The 24,441-nt window shown below is 41.9% G+C and overlaps 2 protein-coding genes and 1 long non-coding RNA gene across 4 annotated transcripts in view; 1 reads left to right on the top strand and 2 right to left on the bottom strand.

Moving 5' to 3' along the window:
* The window catches only part of sorl1 (sortilin-related receptor, L(DLR class) A repeats containing), a 61,984-nt gene extending 47,746 nt beyond the window's left edge, over nucleotides 1-14,238 (bottom strand). The window contains exons 1-10 of the mRNA XM_048266945.1: nucleotides 13,836-14,238; nucleotides 10,256-10,372; nucleotides 6,812-6,940; nucleotides 6,252-6,413; nucleotides 6,022-6,089; nucleotides 3,419-3,599; nucleotides 1,939-2,040; nucleotides 1,580-1,749; nucleotides 797-989; nucleotides 218-335 (exon numbers count right to left, since the gene is read on the bottom strand). Of these exons, the coding sequence (XP_048122902.1) occupies nucleotides 218-335; nucleotides 797-989; nucleotides 1,580-1,749; nucleotides 1,939-2,040; nucleotides 3,419-3,599; nucleotides 6,022-6,089; nucleotides 6,252-6,413; nucleotides 6,812-6,940; nucleotides 10,256-10,372; nucleotides 13,836-14,138 (1,543 nt within the window). The 5' untranslated portion in view covers nucleotides 14,139-14,238. The remainder of the gene's footprint in view (nucleotides 1-217; nucleotides 336-796; nucleotides 990-1,579; nucleotides 1,750-1,938; nucleotides 2,041-3,418; nucleotides 3,600-6,021; nucleotides 6,090-6,251; nucleotides 6,414-6,811; nucleotides 6,941-10,255; nucleotides 10,373-13,835) is intronic.
* A 1,917-nt stretch (nucleotides 14,239-16,155) lies between these two features.
* LOC125310037 lies at nucleotides 16,156-18,121 on the top strand. The gene is made up of 5 exons (XR_007196231.1): nucleotides 16,156-16,261; nucleotides 16,393-16,474; nucleotides 16,791-16,896; nucleotides 17,923-17,974; nucleotides 18,083-18,121. It is a non-coding gene; the product is annotated as an uncharacterized LOC125310037 (long non-coding RNA).
* A 448-nt stretch (nucleotides 18,122-18,569) lies between these two features.
* Nucleotides 18,570-23,813, bottom strand: bco2b (beta-carotene oxygenase 2b). 2 transcript variants are annotated; one of them, XM_048267216.1, is made up of 12 exons: nucleotides 23,191-23,813; nucleotides 22,473-22,665; nucleotides 22,130-22,341; nucleotides 21,861-21,976; nucleotides 21,498-21,600; nucleotides 21,205-21,333; nucleotides 20,706-20,866; nucleotides 20,441-20,608; nucleotides 19,963-20,097; nucleotides 19,574-19,756; nucleotides 19,288-19,398; nucleotides 18,570-19,134 (listed from the first exon to the last, which is right to left on the bottom strand). In XM_048267216.1, the coding sequence occupies exons 1-12, from the start codon at nucleotides 23,216-23,218 to the stop codon at nucleotides 19,018-19,020; spliced, it is 1,656 nt and encodes a 551-aa protein (XP_048123173.1). In that variant the 5' UTR covers nucleotides 23,219-23,813; the 3' UTR covers nucleotides 18,570-19,017. The 2 variants fall into 2 exon arrangements, with proteins under 2 accessions (XP_048123173.1, XP_048123172.1); XM_048267215.1 differs by having other exon boundaries at nucleotides 22,473-23,813.
* Between the last annotated feature and the right edge of the window lie 628 nt (nucleotides 23,814-24,441).

Raw genomic sequence — 24,441 nt, 5'->3', positions numbered from 1 at the left:
ACAAACACACACATGCACACAGAGGAGCATCCTTTCCCAGATGCACACAGACACACACAGACACACACACACACACACACTTACACAGACACACACACAAACCTCATTTCCAAGATGCGCACACACCTGCATGTGCAAAACAAACACACACACACACACAAACCTCATTTGCAAGATGTGCACACACCCGCATGTGTAAACACACACACACACACACCTGTGGCCATGATGAGTCCGGGAGCGGAGTCTTTGGAGAGGATGGGCATCCTGCGCAGCTGAATGTTGAGCAGCTGACTCCAGCGCTGTGCCAGGTGAAGGGAGCAGCCTCTGGACATCTGCAGGACACACACACGCACACGCACGCACGCACGCACGCACGCACGCACGCACACACACACGCACACACACACGCACACACACGCACACACGCGCGCAAACACGCATACCACACGCCAAGCATCACACACACACGCTGCTATCACACACGCGACACACACACACGCGACGCACACACACACGACACACACACATCGCACACACAGGCGACACAATATGACGCAACACCGCACGCACGCACGTACACACACGCCAAGACACACACGCCCAAACACACGCCGCGACACACGCACACGCGACACGCCAAGACGCGACGACGACGCGACGCGACACGCACGCGACGCACTAATAATAACGCATATAGCTTAACAACCAAATGAAGTATTTATGAGGAAAAGCGCATAGCTTAACAGTTTGATGCCTTATTCTGGGCAGAATCGTCAGTGTTGGGTGACCGTACCTGGCAGTCCAGCACGCCGCCCAGGCTGTCGGAGGTGGGCGGCTGCAGCAGCTCCCAGGTGCCCCCCTTGTCGAAGGTGATGACGGAGCGCATGTTGTCCTCGCTCACCGAGCCGTTGATCAGCGTGGCGATGAAGACCCCCCGCAAGCCCTCCACGCCGTGGAGATCCGCAAAGGGCTCGTTGGCAAAGTATCTATACACACACACATACGCACACGCACACACAGGCACATACACACGCACACACACACACGCACGTCCATATGTTTAACTGCTGTGAAGAGTGTATGTCAGGGAATAGCATGCTGTCTATTCCCCTCTAGCACCTGTGTGTTGAGTCACAGCTGTAGTGAAGCATCGACAGACTGTACCGTCTTGGCTGGAGCTACCGAATGGGCCCAGAAAGCATAAATAAATACCAAAAGAGGACACAGATGAGCTGCACTAAAGTATTGGGAGCACCAAGTCATATTTTCTCTACTAGCGCCTGAAGAATTTTATTATTGCTGTAGATCTAATGTTTAGACTTTTCAAGGGTATTTTAAATCCTGGATCATAGCAGGATAATGATTCATTAGGAGATGATGTAATTGGATCCCAAATGTTACCACAAAGATGTATAAACAACACACCAGAACGAACACTCCTGCGGATAAACAACAGCTAAACACACATCAATCAATGGATGGCAGTGTAACACAACACCCATGATGACATAGAGGCCGTGTAAACACTTCATCAGCAGAGCAGCGGAGCGCATCAGTGGTCTAGCGGACGCTCTACCTGATGAGCGTGTTGCTGCCGGACCCCTGGGGGCTGTAGTACAGCACGTTCTCCAGGGACAGGGAGAAGCGCAGGCCCTGCGTGTCCGAGATGTACAGGTGCGTGATGTTGTTGTTGTGGTTCACGCAGACAAACACCTGGTCCTCGGACGCATCTGCGATGTAGTACTCCTGAACAAGAAAGCGGCAGCACTCGTTAGCTCTTAGGCATTAATTATACTGAACTTGTATCAGCACTCGCACGTGTTAGCTCTTAGGCATTAATTATACTGTACTTGTATCAGCACTCGCACGTGTTAGCTCTTAGGCATTAATTATACTGTACTTGTACCAGTGCATTATGGGGGGGGGGGGACTCACTGTGATTGGATGACGGGTCTGAAACTGAGCTGACTTCATTGGCTGGCGGTTATAGGATACCCACAGCTGGACCGTGGCAGGCTGATGGCTTCCTATAAGAGTCTGTGAATCCAAATGTCAACACACACACACACACACACACACACCTCTATGGGTCTTTTGGGTCCACTATGGCATCAGGCAACATCCCATCCCATAATCTCACTCTCCTCTCATCTCATCTTAATTCTACACTCCTTCTGTGTTCTACACCACTTCTGATCTTAATTCTACACTTTTGTGTTCTACAACACTTCTGATCTTAATTCTACACCACTTCTGTGTTCTACACCACTTCTGATCTTAATTCTACACTTTTGTGTTCTACAACACTTCTGATCTTAATTCTACACCACTTCCGTGTTCTACACCACTTCTGCACATTCTACTGTATTTACTGAGTTTATTATACCGTACACATGTGATCGTGTACCAGAATGTTGATTGTTGTGAGGACATGTCTTTACTAATGTTGTGATTGTGTGCTAGAGTGTTGATTGTTGTGAGGACATGTCTTTACTAATGTTGTGATTGTGTGCTAGAGTGTTGATTCTTGTGAGGACATGTCTTTACTAATGTTGTGATTGTGTGCTAGAGTGTTGATTCTTGTGAGGACATGTCTTTACTAATGTTGTGATTGTGTGCTAGAGTGTTGATTCTTGTGAGGACATGTCTTTACTAATGTTGTGATTGTGTGCTAGAGTGTTGATTCTTGTGAGGACATGTCTTTACTAATGTTGTGATTGTGTGCTAGAGTGTTGATTGTCGTGAAGACATGTCTTTACATGATTGTGTGCTAGAGTGTTAATTCTTGTGAGGACATGTCTTTACTAATGTTGTGATTGTGTGCTAGAGTTTTAATTCTTGTGAGGATATGTATGTATACGTATATGAGAATATATCTTTTATGTCTATTTAAGTAAGGTAGAGTATTTCATTGTATTCTTAATGCATATGACAATAAACCTGATACTGAACTAACAAATTTGAAACACTCTTCCAGTATCCATGAAATGCTTTCAAAAGGGCTTGGTAATGTAATGACAGTGATGTAAGTGAGAGAGGTGCTGAAAAAAGTGGCGTGCTGAAACACTGCATTGCAGATGTGTGTGTGTGTGTGTGTGTACGCTGAGTCAACAACGGAATTTCATTCTCGGATGATCACAGCTATTTGTTTAGCCTGCTTGTGGAAATGTGCAAGGAGAGTTCTGATGAGCACTGATCTGTTCTTACAGGTGAACATAACACCCCCTCCCCAACACACACATATTCTCTCTCTCTCTCTCTCTCTCTCTCTCTCTGGTGGTATACACATGTGTGTAAGTTGTGTATAAGTGTAAGTTGTGTGTAAGTGTGTGTCAAGAGTTCTGAATGAGCATTGAGTGAGATGGTGACCACTGGTCTCTCAGGTGGACCTTCCTCCTCCGGTGGGGACCCCTACCCTGGTGGTGGTGGCGAACATGTATTTGTCGCGGAGCTGGAAGTTGTCGACCCGCTCCAGGATGACGCGGCGGTTCTCCTCGCTCTGGAAGAAGTCAGTGCTGCTCAGGACACTGGAGACCCCTTGAGGCTCGTGCCGCTGGACGAACACCGTTTTGGGGCTGTCGTGGGGCTCCACACCCCTGGGGAGGCGAGAAATGGACCGTGTAAGGAGCGACGACATCCCAAACAAAACATTTCCACAGGAACAGCCATGAACTACAGCATATCAGCATATCTCGCTATTCAAATATTTACACGCCAAGCCTCAAATATCCGTCTTTCCAAACGGACACCGCAACTTATAGGAAGGCCCCTGTTGATTTATCACCCATGTGACAACAGACTACACAGCAGACTAAACTAGACTACTGCACAATTTAAGAAAGATCTAGAAAGATCCGAGAGAGCGCTTAAAGTGGATCATTTGGCATAAGCGCCCTGTTAAACAGGGCTCTCTCCACAACTACCATTACACCACACTTGCGCTAAAGAAGTGAGCCAGAGACAATCATTTATTCATCAGCAGCAGAGCTGCTAACACAGACTGCTAAAGCCTCCAGCGTTTGGGAGCAGCCCGTGGAGACACACTTTCCTCTTCAATTTTCCACTCCGAGCCGCTCACGCTTCCTCCACAGCGACCATTTATACGATCTTCCAAACCAGCAAAGTGGAGACAAATGTGTCAGATTCCACTCCAACATGCCAGGGCTATGACGGCTCTACTCACTAGCAAAGCCCTCGTATAATGGGATGAGCTCTTAATAATGACTTTTGTTTTTTAATAAAGGTAGGCGCACTGATGGAAATTTACCACAGAGTAGGGGGCGAACAGGAATATTTATCTCATCCTCAGAGGTGCGTTCAAATTCGGCCAAAAGTAGGGAACATTCATGGCGAATATGTTTTCTCTGAATAGTTAAATTTGAACAATTAACTATTCAGAGAAAACATTACATTGTAACAGTAACACTTCGTCCAGCTCATGTCCAGCTTCACTGTATGTTCGGGGAGAACTACTTCCTCAAACTGATCGTGAGTGTTCGCAAACGTTTAGGGAGAACTCAAGGCAAACATAAAACAGTTTGCAAATTTGAATACAGCTCAGAGTTTGCCCAGATGAACGCCTCACCTGCGGAGAGGAGTCCACACCCAGTTGCAGCCACGTGCGGCAGCATGCTATTTCAAAGCCTTCCATCTCAAATCGACAACAAATCAGTTACAGGTTTCTGTTGGTGCTATTTCATCCAACTTGGTGTTGTGTGATGCAAATTGTTCTCCACAACTGGATCCTTAATAGGGATATGCGGCAATGCTCCCTCCATTTAGCACACGCAGCAGATATTCAGGGAAGACACGTGGACCTAAAACCCAAATCTGCCAGAAGATTCCAGAAAGATTGCATACACACACACACATCAAATGTGCATCTGAACACAGGCCACCCACGAGTGTGGAGATATGTAATCGCATGTTGACTCAAATTGACAAACAAGAGAATCATGGACCCAGAGCACTCATGCTCCTCTCTTACACAAAACCAACACCAACATGGAACTGAGCTGCAGATTTAAGATTTAAGGGTTTGAAATTGCATGCCTAAGTGTCTAGGCATGATCTGCTTGTCAGTTGGGGGGTTATTCTGAACAAACTCTATGACACTCTGAAAAATTCTTATTAGACTACTAGATGCCCTAGACCAGTGGTTCTCAACTTTTTTTCAGTGATGTACTCCATGTGAATTATTTTTTCATTGATCCCAGAGTGCCGCTGTAGCAGGCAGCTCACTGCGTCGAGATTAGTGTGTGCTTCACCTCACTGTGTGTTCACTGTGTGCTAAGTGTTTCACTAATTCACAGATTGGGATAAATGCAGAGACCAAATTTCCCTCACGGGATCAAAAGAGTATCTATACCTATACTTATACTTAGATGTTACGTTACTTATACTAGACTTATACTAGACACTTATGCAGTATGGCTAGTTATGCAGACCGTATGCTTCCAATGCTGGCTATTTCTGGGTCTTGATGCACGTTAGGAGATACAGTAGCAGACTATAACACACTGCTGTGTTTAGTTCCTCAGAGAAACAGGAGAACTGGAACAGCCTCCACATGAGGAGGAGCACCAAAATAACCTCAGCTTCACACATCTTTATCACCGGATGGGCCATAAAGAAACAGCAGGGAGGCTGTGAGCACTCAGACAACGACCACAAACACACACCGAACGACAAACACACATGCACACAAACACACCACAAATGAAAGAGGCTCTGGTGAGAGGTGACCACAGAGGCAGCACTTCCCCATCACCATGACACCACAAACAACTTTTACATACGCACACACAGAAACACACTGACTCACTCACAAACACACACATGTGCACACTCTTGCACTCTCTCTCTCACACACACGCACACACACACACACACACACACACACACACACACACACACACACACACACACACACACACACACACACACACACCCCCACATACATACGCGCACGCACGCACACACACACACAAAATAAAACATACTTTCACAAAATCTTACCAGAAATAAGATTTCACATGCTCTTGAATCAACACCCATGTTTCGCCAAAGTCATCTGACTTCCACAGCTGACGGGAAAAAGAGAGGATGGAAAATAGGATAGAGGATAATTCAGTGGACAACAATTTTTTTGTCGACACAGAACACCAGAGTGGGGCCTTCAAAAACAGGAAGGAAAAAGCACACTGTGCAAGATTAGCATCTGCTGGTTCCTGTTCAACCCAAAGTACCTGTTTATTTGGATGGGAGCTGTCATAGCCTAGGACCAAGCTAGGCCTGGAGCTATGTAGTATCAGGTCAGTGGGCTTGAAGGGGGTGGAGAATCCTTGGATGGTTTTGCAGAAGTCGAATGTGCTCCACAGGTAACTATTGGTGGTGTCCGCAAACAGGTACTGAGAAGAAAAAAGGCAACAAAAGATTGAAATTCATTTCTGAATAACTAACATGGAATGTGGCAGTGGAGTTCTTAATCATTAACTGCACCTTGCAATGCACCCAAGCTCTTGGGCTTTGGTAAGGCTGCTGCTGCATTTACTCTGCAGATTAAAGTTTTCAGGGGAATTTCCTCGTAGAGGTGTGCAAACAGCAAAGGCTCTTGTAAAAACACCAGGTCTTTAATGCAGACTGCAGACAATAGAGCAGGCGTTTCTGCAGAGCGCTACTTTCAACGTGGCGCGAACCTTCACACCTCTATTTGCTAGTTCCAAGCTTTCTGAGCCAAAGACCTCATCTGAGGGCAACATTAGCGCCCCCCCCTCTCCCCCTTCATGACGTCTTTGGAAACACTTACCCTTTTGTTATCAGCGGGGCTGTGATAGAACTGGGAGATGACCTGCTTGCTCTGCTCCTTGGCCCCAGTCAGCTGGAACCTCTCAGAGATGGCCATGAAACTCGTCCCATAGTCATACGACACGTATACCTACAACGTACAGAGGAAACCAAGTCCGAATTCTGAATGGGTTCTTTTTTTTGACACATGAAATGCATTAAATGGGGTGCTTTGCTGATCTCAACATGGCAACACCAGATCAGAGATTCAAGAACACCGTTATCTATGGAAGGTGAAGAAACCTGCAAATTTCTCACTTCTGATGAATTTCACTTCCATTGAAATTAGTTGAGTTGCTTCTTTAAAAAATAAAAATAAAATAACAATAGAACCATATTTCTGTATAGTCTAAACAGTCAAACAGTCTAAACAGTTAGCTCAAATTTCATTTTATTCAAATCGGACAAAAAATTTCAAAACATTGATCACTGCCTGTTTAAAATCAATGGCCAGGAAATAAAAAGAGTGTATGCCACTAAATTCCTGGGGGTCTACATTGACGATTCTCTCAACTTCAAATGTCATATAGACCATCTAGTAAACAAACTGTCCAAGTATGTTGGCTTGTTCTACAAGATCAGACATTTCCTTCCCCTGTCTGCCCTTCTCACATTGTACAAAACTCTATTTGAACCTCACCTTAACTATTGTAATGTGATATGGTGCAACACCTTCACCAGCCATCTTAAAAAACTTAAAAAAAAACTTGTATCCTTGCAAAAAAAAAGTCATACGGGCCCTGTCCTGGTCAGAGATAAATTCCTCCACCCACCCTCTATTTCACCGCTTTGAGTTACTAAAACTGGCTGAGCTGAATGTTTATCATAATGCCTGTCTTATGTTTCAAATTGTCAACAGGCTCAAGCCTAGGTTGTGTAGTCTTATTCCCATCTCCAGCCCCCAGCACACATACCAAACAAGAACTAAACCACTCATTACGGGTAAATGTCGTCGACACGTGCGCGCCAGTATGACTGTTGCCTGTAGGGGGCCACAGATTTGGAACAGGATTGATGATGCCCTCTATCTCCAACTTCAAAAGACAACTAAAAAACAATCTCTTACTAACCTATATCTAATATAAAACTGTTTTCCTCATGGACTACTGGGATGTATGTGTATGATTGTATGTGTATGTAATGTTGTATGTGATGTTTTGTGTATGTAATGTTAAGTATGTATGTTATGTTGTCACCATCTGGTCTCAGATGGTTACTGTGAATATCATTGTTTGTACCACTACCCTTTCATGAACCATGGGCCCCCACCTATAAGCTTTTCTAGCTTCTTTGGGGGACCCATTCACTCTACCCGTCTGTCTTTGTACCCATACTGGTTTACTGTAATGTTTGAAGTGGTATTGTGAATAAACTCAAACTTTGACACCCAACTTTAACATTGTATTAAGGGCCTTAGATCAAACCAAAGGCATATTAAGAATTATATACAGTCTAAACAACTCTCAGCAAAATAGCAAAACACAGCAACTTAATTGAATCATACATAATGAAGCCAAGAACAAAGGCAGCATTATTATCAAACACTACAAAAATACAACATACATAAACAGTTCATGACCAAATGATTAACTCCTTTATTATTGCAGGTCCATATGGTTAGAGTGGAGGAGATTAGACATTAGCCATAGAGGCCAGGTAGAGGTGAGGGTCAGCAAAAGATGTGTGACGACAAATGTAGTGAATACTGAACTGTGACAGATATACTCTTGCAGTCCATGTGCACTGACTGTCCTTGTGGGCCTCCTTGCACATAACATGGCCCAGGGCCATTTGTCCCCAGTACCACTGAACTGTTCAATGCTTCACTTAAGGGAAGAGGAGAGAAAGACTTCTCTGCATAGTCTGTCTGCCTCTTCACCCCCTCCATGTTTGGATACTGTCTGTCCACTAGCCACTTTTTACCACTGTCTTTCTGCCTCACTGTTTGCGTGCTATATTAGCACATATACATAACCCCTCCCTCCATGCCACAGCTGAACTGTGGCCACACTTACACCTTTTCTTAATATAGTTATATATATAGAGAGATTTTATTCTTGCACTGTTGCACTTACTCATTTGCACTATCACCATGACACTCATTCACACAGAGCACCTTACCTTACCTTATTATGCACAGAGAATCCCAGGCTCAGTCCCTGCCTCAGTCATTGCAAGCGCCTCTTGATTGATTAATCACCCACTATGTGGATACTGTTTTTAGAATTGATTTAGATTAAGTTTTATTTAGTATAATTTGTATTTTAGTATATTTTGTATATTCTTTATCTTCTACTGTCCTTATTGCTTAGTTGTGTTTTTTATATTATACACTTTTAATTACTTTTTCTGCTGTTAGTGAATGTTTGCATGTATGTATGCTACCGAGACCTGGGGATCAATAAAGTAAGTATCTATCTATCTATCTATCTATGACATACACCAGAGAGGGTTAAAGCGGATCTTTGCATACACCTTCTGCTGCCCTGCACCTTGACACTGCTATTTGAGAGGGGCCCCACCCCACACACTGTTGAATTGTATTCCATTATAGCCTACTGATACTTCTGTTATCTGGAAGAGGGTTAGACCAATTAGCCTATAGCTCCCTTTTAGCTGCAGGCTAACCAGTCTAACACACTTCCAGTGAATTATGCTAAGCTAGGCTAACGGTGTCAGACTGGGTTATTGCACAGCACACCCAGAGAAAGGATATGTAACCCTTTATCTAACTCTGGGGTGGATGACAAATGAGCTAGTTTCCTTTAAACAGGGCTTAACCTGGAAACGTAAGCCTGGCCAGGGACCAGGGCTACATAATGAGTCACAACAGTTTGCATTTTCTCAGAAATACAGTCTAGTCAATGCAGTGAATATTACACATGAGGCTTGTAGAGTATACATATAGACCCTTTCAAGAGAGTTCCATTATCAGCATCATAGTTGGCCCCACAAGGCTTCCATTTTAACATTCCATATGTTATCTTAATGCAGAGGAAGTAGATTGGGAACCAAATAGAACGTTCAAGCATTGTTTTTGTTTTTATTGTTGAAAGGGTCTAAAGGCACACACAAAAACCTCAATGCCAAAAGTGAATGCCCCAAAGTTTCTCTGTCATCCTACTGACAAAATTATAAGTGTCTATAACTGTGTAAACAGCACAATTTGGAGTACATCTAAATATTTATAGTGGAATCAAGGGGTCAACTGATGCTGCAAGATCCCACAGCCAGATAACTCACACACCATGCTGATGGCTGGGCCTCTTGCAGCAATGTTTGTGCTTGTTGTTGCGGTCATTTTAGTGAGGTTTCCAAGACTTTGTAACTGTCAAGTTCCCAATCTCATTTGCCCTAAGAACTTGCAGTGTCAGTTGGCATGTGTTTTGTGTCCGGAGTTGCTCACCGAGCTTGGCTTGGGGTCCATGGCACCGACACTGTCCCTGGCCAGGGCCACAATGACGTTGCTCTTCTCGCCGGCCCAGTGCACAACCATCTGGTTATGGGAGTCATTGAGGTTCGCCTGCAGAGACACAAACACAGACACACTGGTAAGGAGGCGGATGGTAAACACACACGAGCACGGTCGCCGGGACAGCAGACTGACATCATAAAGTTAATTGCTACTTCCTGTTTCTCATAAAGGCTCCAGGACGCAGGACAGCGGGACAGCGAGTCAGGACTCAGCAGCTCCTCCAACAGGGTTCAGGAACACAAAAGTCAGCAGCTGTTAGTTAGCACTGCTAACAGAGGCACAACCCCTCACCAGAGCTCACTTGGCTAAAAAAACTAGCCTTCCCTCAGGAACATTGATTGACACATCTGGTTGTATTATTTGTTTTCTGCCTATCTGTTTCATGTGTAAAGGCTGAACACAATCACCAATGGATGATGCAGCCTTTGTCTACCTGTTCTAACACGTCCTTCCAAAGATGCACTGCTAATCCACAAGCCAATACAAACTGCAGCACGCAGCTTCTGCCAAAAGGTTTTTTTTACTCTGACCTGCACAAGGCAACTCCATGAAACGCCTAAAGTTTTGATTAGTGTTAAACATAAAACATATTTTACATGTAAATTACATGTGAATATGTAGACATTTTTTTTACATTACATTATTTTAACTTTCATGTATATTTTATTTATTATTTATTTTTAAATAGGCAACTATGGAAAATAGACAAATGGAACAGTCAACAAATATTTATGTTGACGGAAATGCTTAATTTTAGAGATTTGATTATTTATAACTGAAAAGTAGCAATGCAAAATGGTAAAAACCAGCCAATGCAAAACCAACCCAGTTCTCAATAACACTTACACAACACATATATTTTACAGTTCTCAATAACACTTACACAACACATATATTTTACAGTTCTCAATAACACTATTTACACAACACATATTTTCTCAATAACACTATTTACACAACACATATATTTTTTTCTTAACCTACACCACATTCAATTGTCTCCCAGAGTATGCCTCATAGAATGATGTGTTATAAAGACAAATGATATGAAGACAGAATTCAGCTCCTATATTTGTTTACGGGCTACCACACCTCATCCATACAACTGAGAGGAGTGCTGACTGACTTCTAAAACGCAAATGACTGATGAAAACGTTCAGCAAGGACACAGTGCAGTATGGTCAGGCTTGTTAGGGCATGTTGTAACTATTTGCATTGGGCCATTAAGCCAGGCTCTGTGTGCAAGCCTGGCTTCCAATGCAGTGAAGATAAGCGTGTGGTTTGTTTTCACTTGTTTACAGTCACGCTCTCTCTACCTCTCTCATCACGATATGTGTGAACGGTGCTGCGCAGAAGAAATATGGTCAGTATGCGTCATTATAATTTATAGCCTTGGCCAGCTGGGCATTCGGGACCCTGCTGAAAGCGCTGTGCGAAATGGCCCATCTGGTTGCCAGTCGATGGACTGGACTGGCTCTGGCCTGTCCCCACCCCCACCCCTGAACATGACTGATTTAGACACAACTTGGAACGCCACTCGTCCACTCCAGCTACTACAAGAACGCTGTTGTTTGATCCCCCTTGGCCTGCAATGCAACAGAATGGCCACAGGAAGTGAGGCCGAGCCGCTAAGCAGTTGAACACAATCTGCCAGCTCTTGAGACATGTGTTTGCCAATTCTCTCTCTCTCTCTCTCTCTCTCTCTCTCTCTCGTGCTCTTAAGGTTTCAGACTTGCCCATTATTCTCCCGAGGCAGTGAGCCTCACCTGTGGTGATGAGCAACGCTCCTCACGGTTTGGCCTCAGCTGTGATGCTGAGCCTTCAGCATATGGTCCATTCAACAAACACTCTCAGTTGTACAGTGAAAACATTTGGTGTCATCAAATAGATACTCAAATAGAACTGCTTACTGTCCCCACGATCCTGTCCCCACCAATGACTGACAATATTTTGGAAGAACTTAATTGTTATTATTTATTTTTTTTAACCACAATCAATCAACGAGGTTCAAAAAATTATATTTCTGTAAAGTTGGGGGCAACTTATTCAGTGCTGACTATTGCTGTGCAGTTATTTTCTCTACACAACTGCCAGAAGCACTGAGTATTGGTCCAAATTAGGTTAGCCTTATTATTACAGATTAAATCAGCCCTTTAAACAGTCTTCCTCAATACACAGCTTTCATTGACATGCATACATGGCCTTGCTTTTTTTTCAACATCAATGAGATTTTTCAATGAAAACTGTCTGTTTTGTAATGGTCTCTAAGAGGCGGAATTTCACTTTCTACAATGTTTCTCTGAAACTGCTATTTGACGTTTCCTCATCTAGCACCACATTTCTGAAATAAAAACAAATTTGAACGAACTCTAGTTACTCCAGGAAATGACTTAGACTGCTTAACCACACAAGGGAATCAAACACCATAACCGGTTGTAAAGTTAGTCAGTGAGTGATAATTGACCTAGAAGCCACTTTATATGAGAAAAATAGCCAACAACATTGCAGCACCCCCAACTCACAAAGCGTCGCGGGGGACACGGGGGTCGCCAAGACCACAAAAGGAATGAATAACGTTAGCTCATTGCCGTCATGATCACTCAGCCTCCTCCTGAATTACAAAAAAAAACACCGCTTCTATCTTAAGTTCCTATAGTATGTAAATGCCAAAGACTTTTTTTTATTATTTCATTTGGTTTATTTGTTGTGTGATGTTTACGATGTGATACTATCGGCGTGGCAAAATTGTTGTGACAGCGGCAGAATGTAGGCCCACTCAAGAGATTATTATCTGGTTGCAGAATCCAGACCTAGGAATTAACCATACGAGTGAGTGATAGCCCACTCATGATGAAAGCATTGCTAGCTCGTAGCAGGCTTGCGTAAACGACATAAAATATACTAATGTTAGTGACCAGTGGAAATAAATTGTGATGGGCATGATGCGTTATGAAACGAGACGGCTGCTGATCAGCACTTGGCAAAATTCGTTACTGTGTCTGTTTAACTCTGGTCTCCTGACAATCACTATCGTGATAGCGCATCATGAAAAGGTAAACAACCACAAATCAAACACAAGCATAGCTGCTGCTAGACTATCAGTTTCTGAAATCGATGGCAACCCATCCACGCAGTCTGGGAGAAACAATGTCAAACTTATTCTATTGGCTAAGCACTGCAGAAAAAAACGATTGTGCTGCTATGAGTATAGCCTACACCACCTTTACCTAACCACAGCTTTTAATACGGACTGATCGGAGAGGGAGATAGCTAACATAGCTCCGGTAACGTCATATTACTGAATCTACTGATCACAGGGGCGTGGGAGAAAATCAGACAATCGTTATGAAGGTAACTTCATGACTGCACTGGATACCCTGCAAATCCCTTGTGTAACATTAAATTCAGGTGAGGTGGTAAATGTAGGCTATTTACAGACAAAACGTAATTCCGTCATATTTACAGATGCCCCCTGCCCAAGTCCAGAAGAAACACGGAGAAAAGGCTTTACCCTTCCGTACACCTTCGGCACGGGTGATTCAGCAGCACGGCGGTATCGATGCCTTTGCACTGGAGAGGCTCCTCTGGCTTCCCTCTCGAGACGCACGTCTTGTGTTTGACCCTCCGCGCCCGCTGCTTGAATGTAATCTTCACCCACAGTCACCAAGGAAAAGCCACGATCCTGCGGTAACATAAACGCCTGACTACGAGGGAGGTGCAGCGTGGAAGAAAACAAGCCTGTAAGATAAAATAATAAAAGCTGCAATGTAATTCGAACGGGGGACAGCATCCTAAGCGTTCGCTTTGTCGCCATGTTTGTGTATATTTCTCCCCCAGCGAGGAAGAGCGCCTCACGTGGTTGATGATGATCTCACCAATCTTTCACGTTGGAATGCAGTCATCCAGGTGAAATAGGCCAGTGCATTATGTTTGGGGAAATTACGAAATCAATTTAGTCTTTTTTGAGTGAGGCGGCTTCTAAGTTTTCGAAATTGATACAATTATCATGAAATTGACAATTTACCCTTTGAGTCTTGTGTTATTTGTTTATGTGTTTATTTGCACTGGGGTAGACACTATACAATAAAATGAACCTACTAACTTCATAATCACAACAAAATTATCTTTTTAAAAAATACGAACTTAACCAAAGGTCCTGTCTGATAAAGCAGTAGGCCTAGGCCTACAGACTGGCCTTCAGGATGATGACTGGGCAGGGCCAGCTATAGATGTGATGTAGATATTGCTCTAAAGGGCAAAATTACTGACAAATCTGATGGGAGCATTTAGGGCAGGGCAACCCAGAGCAGATTATAGCAGCAGTGCTGGCTTTGAGCACAGGCTGCAGGGCAAATGAAGAAGGGAAACTGCAGACAGAGCATTTCATTGCAATAATGATCAAAGGCAGAAGCAGAAGAAAAGTAAGTTCCTCGTCCAAAGAGGAATGCAGCTGTCAGTAACTCATAGCCAATCCTTGTTAGTTAATAAACTGAGTTTCATTTTTTCATCCTGAGCAAAATGTAGGCATCCAGTAGCTTATATGACAGACCCATACAACACAAGAAAAACTCACAAGGATGAATAATGTCAAGAGAAGGGAAAAAGAAAAGCACACAAAACAGGCTGAGCTGCTGTGGCCGCCACATGTGTCAGCATTGGAAGTTAGAAACTAGTAGCATTATAATCAAGAAATTATTATGTTAGCTCGCGAACACTTTTCATATGGCTAATAAGGACATGACCTTAATTTGGGCTTGATAATTTTGTGATTTTATTTGACAACTTTCTATTAGAACAAATGACTGCACTGGCTCAGTGGTACATACCGGGCCTCCAGTAGGCCCACATCAGACAATAATTATTTCAGTGATTTAAATTTGAAAATGTCTAACCCGAAGAACTGTTAAAATCCAATTAAACACCAATAAAGGGAACTCTTTTGAACTTGATGCTTTGGAATTGCATTTGATCTCTGCAATGAGCAATGACAATAAAATCACAGCTGTTTTTGCTCAGTAGTTGAAAACAGTTTTCTCAGCTGAAAAAAAAGATAAGAGGGAACAGGCATTGCACTTAAACTGAACTACAGAGCATGGTACTGGCAGATACAGTGAGGGTCGATAATCCAGGAATGATGTAATGCTGTGTGAAATGTTGTAATGTAATTTTGTGAGGATACTGCATTACAGTGGTGTGGGTAGCGCAAAATCAACTCTGTACCAGACAATAACAATACATTATGAACTCCTGAAAATGTGTAAGAAAATATAATAGCAATTATAAATAAATAAAGGAATTTCGTTCTGACAAATAAAGCACAAACAATCAAACACCTCTGGTAGGCTCAGTACACCACTCATCAGTGCCACTGGGCAAGCAGTAAAACTCATTTATTTCTCTCAACTTCTTTAGCATAATCCTCAAATTAATCCTTTAACATATGTTCAAAAACACTAGTTAATTTGTTAGTAGAACTGTTACTTAAAGATTGAATTGTGACTGTGAAACCACAATTTAGAGAAAGTAGCCTACTGATGTTCTTTAACATTGTAAGCTACTGACATTGTAATGTAGCCTACCATAGACTATATAGAACAGTCTATGTAGCCTACAGACAGAGTAGGCCTAGGCCCTGTTCATGAATTATACCAGCTATTTCATGAGGTGCATGCTGAGTGAAACATTTACATGACATTCAGAAAATCATGATCTGTTTTAATTTAACAGCCCACCTCCTTCATCTCTCAGTTAGTGTCAAAGGTCTGACTTAAATCTCTTCTATGAAACAAAATGCTGAATGCACGTGACCCATTCAGTACACGGGTGTCACGAGCGAGTTCTACGAAGTGCTCTCTAGTCATCTGGCAGGGGAGGAAAAGTTTAGGTTTATGTTACAGGAAATCAGGGAAGAGTATTCACACAGAAAGGCCCGTTTCAGTAAGTTTATCAGGCACCTCTTAGATTGTGTTAAACTAGTGGTAAATGTTTCTTTTAGGCGATGATTTACTTCTATGTATAACATAAATCAGATAAGTAGGCCTAGCGCTAACCGTCCTTCTAACCATCAGGATAATGGCAGCAAAAAGAACCCAGACGTCATGTCACGTTAGCAGAGGTGGGGTTGACAGCAAAATATCCAAACCAAAAATGGTAAAGTGGAATGATATCACGGTGGTATCTTTTTTCTAAATGTCCGAAGATTAGCTGGTAATATTTTAGAAATATCAAAATGTCACAGTTACTGTTAACCGATTGTAGACTAACGTTATTTATTTTTGTTTACCTCTATGCTAGTTATCCTAGCCAAACTCAGGAGTTTCTGATGCTAACCTGCCTAGTGCCTACTGTGGATAGGGAAATTCTACCTGGCTAGCAAGCTAATCCAAATTTACCTTGTAAATTAGAAAGGAAAAAAAAAACATGAATGTAACGTTAAATATCACCATGATGTACATATGATTCACAGATAGACCAATCTACTGACTCTCCAACGAAGAAGGTGAAAGGTGTGGATATGAATGTTACTCCAAAAAGCCATGAAATCCCGCATGGATTGGAAGGGGCAATGTCAGGTAACGTGAAGTTTTTACATGGTCAGCATTTTTCCCCTTACGGACAATCCTGTTTAAGTCATGTGCGATTTAAGTCTGGTCTATGCAACATGCTAAGTGACATTTTGTTTTCCTGAGGAAACAAAACAGGCTGCTGAGATAGCATACAGCCAAACCTAAACATTTTCATTTCAGTGAGTTTAGGCTAGAGGGTTTACTGAAATATGTAAATGTTTGGAAGTGGATCATACTGTTTTAGTTACTATTGAAGTGTGCTTCAAACTGCAGTGTATAATTATCCATAATTAAGACTGATTTGATTTAATTACTATTTTCTGAAGAGCCCAAGCCAGACCATTTTGATAGGCCTATCAATTTTAGTAATGTGATAAAAACTGTTTGCTTACAGGCTTACATAGCGTCATCATTCTCCTCGTAACTTGTGTGTGTGTGTGTGTGTGTGTGTGTGTGTGTGTGTGTGTGTGTGTGTGTGTGTGTTAGTGTGTGTGTGTGCGTGTGTGTGTGTGTGTAATGCGTGTGCAATGCGTGTGTGTGTGTGTGTCGCGTGTGTATTATTTGTGCCTTATATGTGCGTGTAATATATTGTGGCGTGGCGATGTGTGTGTATTGCGTGTGTGTGTGTGTGTGCGTGCGGCGCGTTGCAATGTATTAATATTAATGTGTCTTGTGTGGCGTGTGTGCTTCGGCGCGTGTAATAATACATGTCGTGTGTGTGCATGTCTATTGTGTATTGTAATGCGCGTGTGTGCGTGTGTGTGCGTGTGTGTGTGTGTGCGCGTGTGTGTGTAATGCGTGTGTGTGTGTATTGTGTGTGTGTGTGTGTGTGTGTGTGTGTGTGTGTGTGTGTGTGTGTGTGTGTGTGTGTGTGTGTGTGTGTGTGTGTGTGTGTGTGTGTGTGTGTGTGCGTGCAGCGCGTGTGTGTAATGCGTGTGTAATGCGCGTGTGTGTGTGTGTGTGTGTGTGTGTGCTCGCGTGTGTGCGTGTGTGTGTGTGTGTCTTTTCTTTCTTTCTTCCTTTCATATGTAGAAGCAAATAGAAGTCTCAACATGCTCTTCTCAGAATTCACAGAATTGTTAAGGTATGTAAGGCTAAAGTTTAGATTTCTGATCTTTTCATCCTGGGCATGCACCTACTTTGCCACTTTTTAGGCTATTCACTTCTGGACTAAAACTTGTCTCTTTCATAGAGAAAGAGTGTCTGTGGACTCCTCACAAGTGAATGAGTTGGATGACATCCTGATGGAGGCCAGGAGTTTAGAATCACATCTCAAGGAGAAAAAAGAGCACTTGAGACATTCACTGGCTGTCATCTCTGAAAAATTACAAGGATAAATAATATTCATAAATAATTATAAAAAGGATAAAGAGTTTACCGCATACAGCAATCTCATATTTTGTTTGTATGCCCCAGCCCATTTAAATCTGTTTAGCACTCAGAGGGTGCCTCAGGAAACTGTGAAGTATATATTTATAACCTTGTTGAGAGCAGCAAGAATTGGACAGTAGTTTTAGATAGCTTATTTGATTGTATTTATAGCATGTTGGTTGATTTTTTCTTTTATGGCAAAGTGTGGTTTCCATTTAGCTGTGATATGCTTGATGTGAGTGTTTTTTGTTTGTTGTATTTTGTCTTTTTGTTTGTCTATTCAACTCCACCCTGACCCCGAATGTTCTTCTTGAATAATAGTTCTATGACTTAAATAGAGATCTCATGGACAAGTGAAATTGTGTTATTTATTCTAATATTTCTGTAAATAAAAACTAAACTCGACAAAAATATACACCATACTGTAACATTTCATTATTTATAATACTGTACAAAATAAAATGTTTATGATACAGAAATATACAATATTTAAATGAAAACAAACTAAAACATTAGGACTATGTGGCCAACCAATACATTACTCTTCTGTAACTCTCCTTCCACATTCCTTCACTCAAACACCAATCAATCACTCAAACCACTCAAATCATCCATGAATATAAAGAATGGATTGTATTTTCAATGAGACTCATTCTGTTCTTTTTAATCTGCTCTCGTTTGCTTGCTGTCTCAAATTTTGTCACAAAGCTTGTCATTTGTGTGTGGGCTGCAATCGTTTTTCAGTCTGTTTTTTTTTTAGTTGGTAGCGTTGAAAGTGCCATGGAAGCCATAGGGGATGTTCACAGGCACCTCTGCTCTGCCCAGCTCTTCAAATGACTTGGCATCCAAGGCAAGCAGGAACGTGCCCTTGTCCTGAGGAGAGACAAAGTCATCTTTACAGTTAGATTATTTCTTTTAATTTCAATTTCCATTTGTTTCAATACATGTTATAAAAGATTGTGTTTTACATAATGCATGGAACCAACACTGTAATGTGATTCTCAGATGCCATTGTGTGCACTTTACCTCATTTGGAGTGATGACCACTGACAAAATGACTCCATCGTCTTCCTCTGTTGCATCAGGTGTTGGTACAAACACAGGTTCAGAAGGGTAGAAGCCAGCCTGCTGCCACACCTATGACAATCAAATGAATCGACTCATCAGTAGGCTAACATTAACAAATGAATGTTAACGCTAAACACTTTATACCAAATAAATCCACGGTGAAGATAGTACACAGTCACAGCTGGTAAAATGTCATTTCTGGGATCATTCACATTACTTAGTAAATATTTTATTTGGCCCTTACTTTCATTTTCTTCCCTTCCAGGTCCATCTTGATGAGGGAATCTCCAACTAGGTGTCGGAAGCCACAGCCGTAGTAGTAGCGGTAAGGACGAGTGTTGCACTTTGCGTAGTTGATCTGTGGGAATTCTAGTCCACCATATTTATGCAGATCATCCCCATGAAGATCTTCATGTGTACAGTCAACCTTCAGAATAGAAGTGAAACATTTAACCACTCTTCCAAATTTGAATACCATATCTACTATATAATAGTTTTGGCCATTTAAAAATGAAAACAGTATAATAGTTTTGGTCATTTCAAAATGAGAACAGTATAATAATTCTGGCCATTTAAAAATAAAAACAGATAGAAAATCATTGATACTGGCAAAGGTTTGTTATATTGACCTACCCGATTTTTGGCTGTCTTGATAGCTGTAGCTGGGCTGTCTGGTCTTCTGTTCAGGTTTTCTCCACAAGGTGTCTCGTTCACACTCAGAGGCAGAACAAAGCGCCTGGGGAATACTCTGCACATTGTGTTGTACACCTGAGAAAGCCAGAGATCTATTTCAGTGGACATACAATGAAGAACAATACTAAGGGAACATTTTAGGTTTGTTCCCATGTTTCATAAGCTGAGATAATAGAACCTTGTTTTTGTTCTGTGCTCTCAGAAATCATTATTTACACAACATCTGATATTGATATTATTTATGCAACATCTGAAGTTGTGTTTTTGTTTTGGTATATTGTGTGATATATTTTTGTCTGGTATATTATTTAATTATCCTTCAAATTTGCCTAGGGAGCCATAGGCCCACCTATTCCACTTAGCCAGAGCTAATTATATGGCTCATTTGCGTGACTTCAAGATTGATAGCAGGCATTACCTCATCCAGAGCTTCTCCTGACTTGCGCAGGTTCTGAACCATGTAGTTGTTGATGGCCTTGCCGTCATCCGAGCAGCACATGTCCATCACCAAGAATCCATTCTCCTCAAAGGCATTGATCTGATGGAAGGTGGACAGAGCCTTGGTGTGGTACTTGACTTGGCTCAGCTGAAACGAGGAGGAGAGTGAGTGGTGAGATAACTCAGTTCATCTCTATAAGGGGTGAGTCTAAACCGTGTTGGATTGCGATTGCTTGGGCTCATACCTTTCCAGTGTGCTTGTTGATCAAATGGAAGATGGTGTCATGTTTAGGATCCCAGTAGACTCCCTCACTGATGCCCTTTCCTCTCAGATTACCCGTGATGATCTTCAGCAAATCCATTTTAATGGGCTGCTCGATAAACACTACGTAGTTCTCAGTCATCGCTGTGTCCAAACAAACAAACCAAAACATCTTTTGATTAGATATAATGATTAAATATCATTAGATATTCGATATCATGACTAAATGCTGACTTCACACACTTTTATATATAACAAAGAAGCTTTTCATAGCTTTTTTAAAAGCCCTGCTTTGTACAATAATTCACTAAACCAGCTGATTCTAACTCTCCAGGTAGGCAGCAACATCAGCACCTAATACTATTTCATCGCAAAAAGTTATGATGAAAAACAATGTGGGCTAAGTGGTGTAATGGCCTGTGTTAAGCGCACAGGTAGAACCAATGCATGGGTTTTAGGTCCTCTATTTGACAGTGACTCACCAAAGCTGTGGTAGTATGAGGGTTTGGTCTTATCCACCGATGGGATGGAACAAATGACTCTGGCGCCCTCTAGAGTATCTGATGGAGTAGATTTCTCAGGAGGCACGCAGATAATGTTGTAAAATGCCCCTGGGAAAGGAGACAAAGGAGCAAAAATGGCAATGGAAATCAGAAGCTTACAAAAGGCCTAAACAAAGAAAGACACAAACAATGTAACAGACAAACAAATGCACTAACAATGTAACAGACAAACAAATGCACTAACAATGTAACAGACAAACAAATGCACTAACCTTTAGCGGTGTAGGAGTTCCCCATGTTGTACGTAGTCCCATCAGGATCCATATGTGGATGTGCTGTGGCTCCATTGACAGCAATGAACTTGCTCCAGTCCACCTGGCGGAGAGAATATGTTCACTTTATTAGTCAGATAACTGTTTGCTGATATACCATGAGCAATGTCATGTGCTTTATGTTAGATTGGTGAAGGTTTAACAAGTGAATTAGTCAGATAACTGTTTGCTGATATACTATAAGCAATGTCATGTGCTTTATGTTAGATTGGAGAAGGTTTAACAAGTGAATTAGTCAGGTAACTGTTTGTTGATATACCATGAGCAATGTGATGTGCTTTATGTTAGATTGGAGAAGCTCACCTTCTCAGTGGCCTGGAGGGTTTCTGGATTCACTTTGTGCATGAAGTTAGTCTCAGTGCTGACATAGTAATCTCCCTTATACTGGACAAAACTCACACTTGCATTGTCAGTGGGCTCTGTAAAACAAAGGAATTGTCCATGGCATTAAATCCTTTAACACTTTTAGCTACTAATAACAAGGTATTCTTCGCTATGCTTACATTATTCAAAAGCCTGCAGTGCAGAAGTGTTAGTTTTAAGTGTAAAAAAAGTTTGATATGGAGTCTCACTTGGCATATCGAAGCGTGACAGAAAACGCTGGAAGAAGTTTTTGCAGGGATCCGGCATGGCCACCGTGCCAAACTCGGAAACGACGATGCGGTCGTTCTCTGTGTTGGCCTTGTAGCAGTCGCTGGTGAGAAAGCGACTCTTGTACGTCACCTGACCATTCTCAATCTTAAACTGGTGCAGCAGAGCCATGCCATCAAACCAATGGTTGAAGCTGAAAGAAAAAAAATAGACAAACAAACATTCATTAGACAATAGCTTATACAATCACTGTTTTAATGAGTGAAATGCCACATCTGTAATTGGGTTGGAACTGCTGTGTGCTGTAGGAGCTTTTCCACTTACTTGTTGTTCCCGATTTCAAACTTTCCTGGGCCATTCCTAAGGAAGTTGCCCTTGATCCAGGTTGGAATGGTCCCATGGATGACTGTTTGCATAGGCTCTGGCGTCTCATCGACTGAACACACAATCTTTTCAATACATGGCAAGCCATGCACATCTGTGTAATGTTGATTTTTGCACTTGTGCACCTTAGGGGCTGTGAAGTGCAAATGAAAACAAAGAAAAGAAGATTGCAAGCTTGTACAAAAGTGTACAAAACTACACCTACAGCACATTCTTATTTTACGATAATTTACCTCCAAATAAACTGTCAGACTGTAACCATGAGGCCATAGACATAGACCTGGCATATTTTAGATTAAAAAGATTAAAGCTACATCAACAGTATATAAAACTAAACTCTGTGTTGGTAGTAATAAACTTTACTGTCCCATGTGTAAATGACTGCAGTCCCTTCCACCGTATATACGTTGTGTACCTATAAAGTGACAGCAGTTAGACTTTTTGAGTCACATACTGTAGGCAGCAGGTAGATTATAGCTAACAAATATATCAGCTCAACCGTAGCATACATGTAATTCCTTGTGTGTATTCCTAAAGTATGTACTCTGCTCATATAATGTGTAGAACAAACAGTATCTTGAGTGATCTCAACTTAAAATGTGTAGAATGAACAGTACCTTGAGTGATCTCAACTTAAAATGTGTAGAACGAACAGTACCTTGAGTGATCTCAACTTTAGTTGGCATCTTGATGGTTTAGTTCTTCTTTCTTTGGAGTTTGAGCAGCTGAGCTGGTTGGTGCAGTCTGTGTGGTTCTCCTGGAGGGAAAGCTGTGTGTGTCCTTTTGGGATGCAGGGGACGTCTTTTATAGAGCTGGCAAAGCGTGAGAGTTATGTAATACTGCCCTCTATTGTCGGCTCCTATTGGTCCACAGTGATTTTGCTGATAGATGTGCTTTTGCTGGTACTTTCACTACTCCGTATACCTCTAGATTTGTTCTCATATATATAGGCTATTCAATTTGGATCATTTCTATTAAAAATATTCTTATTTCTTTGTACCTCAGGTAGCGTTGTGTTACAGTTTTTCTCGACCTGCTTGAAGTTCTCTGTTCCCCATCTCTTGCGAATGTGTTTAAACATTTTCATTGGGTTCACACATTTCTCACACCTTTTTTAACAGTTAACACAGATGTCATTCAAAGACCCCAAACTCTATTGGTTTCCCTGTGCTTAACAAAAGGAAAACGTCTATTCCCAGGTGGTAGAGATTCCTTGCACAAGTCTGAATCTCTGATACGCCTGTGTGGAACTCCTTTGCACAATTCTTTAATCAGCAATCATTCCTTATCCATAAGAGATACCATGTCTGTTCTGTGTTGCTATTTGCAAGTATAGAGCACATCTAAGGCACATTTAGAGAAAGTACTGTATTGCCTATTTGGTGAAGAAAACAGTACAAAAGTTCACAATTCTAGGTGTTTACTGTAGGTCTATTTCAATGACAAGTTGTAGTTCAATGAAATTTGTCTTGTCTAGGTGCTTACTGTAGGTCTTACAGCACATGGCAGTTACATCTTGGGAGAAATGAATACAATTCATTTTTATTCAAAAATGAAAAAGAAATGGCACAGACATAGCAAAAATGAAGGCTGCTCATTTGAAAACTCCTCAATTTGAGAAGAGTGTTTAGCATTTTGTTGTTGTATGATTGATTGAAACATTGAATATGGTTTTTTTTTTTCCCTTCAGATTTTGTCTTCTGTCTTGGTGGATAGCAACTGATGCCCATGTCCTTACCCGACCTGTTGCTATCTGACTAATGTGTCAGTAGAATATCTTTTTGTCAGATTGTGCTAATCTAACCTAAATGTACCTTATCCTCTGTTTGTCCTAGCTGCAGCTTTAGACCACCCTGCAGGGGGTTACAGTACTCAGATGGCTCTGTTCATACGACCCTTGTTATCATCT

This window comes from Alosa alosa, chromosome 16, assembly GCF_017589495.1.
Source record: "Alosa alosa isolate M-15738 ecotype Scorff River chromosome 16, AALO_Geno_1.1, whole genome shotgun sequence".
Taxonomy (NCBI): domain Eukaryota; kingdom Metazoa; phylum Chordata; class Actinopteri; order Clupeiformes; family Clupeidae; genus Alosa; species Alosa alosa.
This window is presented reverse-complemented; position numbering and strand designations above follow the sequence as displayed.